This window comes from Penaeus monodon, chromosome 27 (genome assembly GCF_015228065.2).
Source record: "Penaeus monodon isolate SGIC_2016 chromosome 27, NSTDA_Pmon_1, whole genome shotgun sequence".
Classification (NCBI taxonomy): Eukaryota; Metazoa; Arthropoda; class Malacostraca; order Decapoda; family Penaeidae; genus Penaeus; species Penaeus monodon.
Genome location: NC_051412.1, coordinates 19,766,318 through 19,767,040, shown reverse-complemented (window position 1 = coordinate 19,767,040; position 723 = coordinate 19,766,318). Strand labels below are relative to the sequence as shown.

Genomic DNA, 723 nt, shown 5'->3' with positions numbered 1-723 from the left:
TGTTGGCACAGTTCCAACTCCACCATCATCCTCTTCCACGTCACCTAAGCAAGGCATGTCTGCACCAACCTGCAATGTAAAACCCGGGCTTAATTTTTTTTGATGATTACTGTGCATTCAATTGTTTTGCATTTTTATATGCTGCAGAGTTGAAGACTCTAACTGTGACTGATAAGTTATTTCATAATATCCAACTTATATATAACACTGTGTGGATTAAATTACCAAAATATTTTTAACAGACAACAATTACATTTAGTGTAGAATTTTTTTACTTAGACTGAATGCAAAAGCAAATTAAAATTTCTATTCTTAAGAAATACAATTTTACATGATCACATTCTGCTTAAAATGCCTTTTAAAGAAAAGAAAAATACATCCTCTCCTGAATGACACAATAGTGTTTCAGACTGAAATAATACATTGTAACATATTGCTATAGTTCTTTGTAAATTTACAAACTGCTGTATTAACTTTCATTTTCTTCCTTATGCAGTGATGTTAGAATCAATACATATTAGTGAGTCTATGCACAAGACTATAAAATCAAAACTTACTTTTTATCACCAATGCAAAAGCAAAAAGCTCTAACTGTGATAGAAATGAAAAAGCACACAAGAGCCAAGAAACCAAGTGAAGTAATCAATTAATCAACAGTAAATTGAATATGTCATATTATCATATACCTCCAGGCATCCATACCTTCCCATTTGTGAGAGAGAA

At 31.4% G+C, this 723-nt stretch overlaps 1 protein-coding gene across 1 annotated transcript in view; it reads right to left on the bottom strand.

The window, feature by feature from the left end:
- LOC119590664 (longitudinals lacking protein, isoforms H/M/V-like) overlaps positions 1–723 on the bottom strand; it is a gene marked incomplete at its 5' end in the record, with an annotated part of 13,501 nt that overhangs the window by 2,174 nt on the left and 10,604 nt on the right. The window contains 1 exon segment of the mRNA XM_037939344.1: positions 1–69. Within this exon segment, the coding sequence (XP_037795272.1) occupies positions 1–69 (69 nt within the window).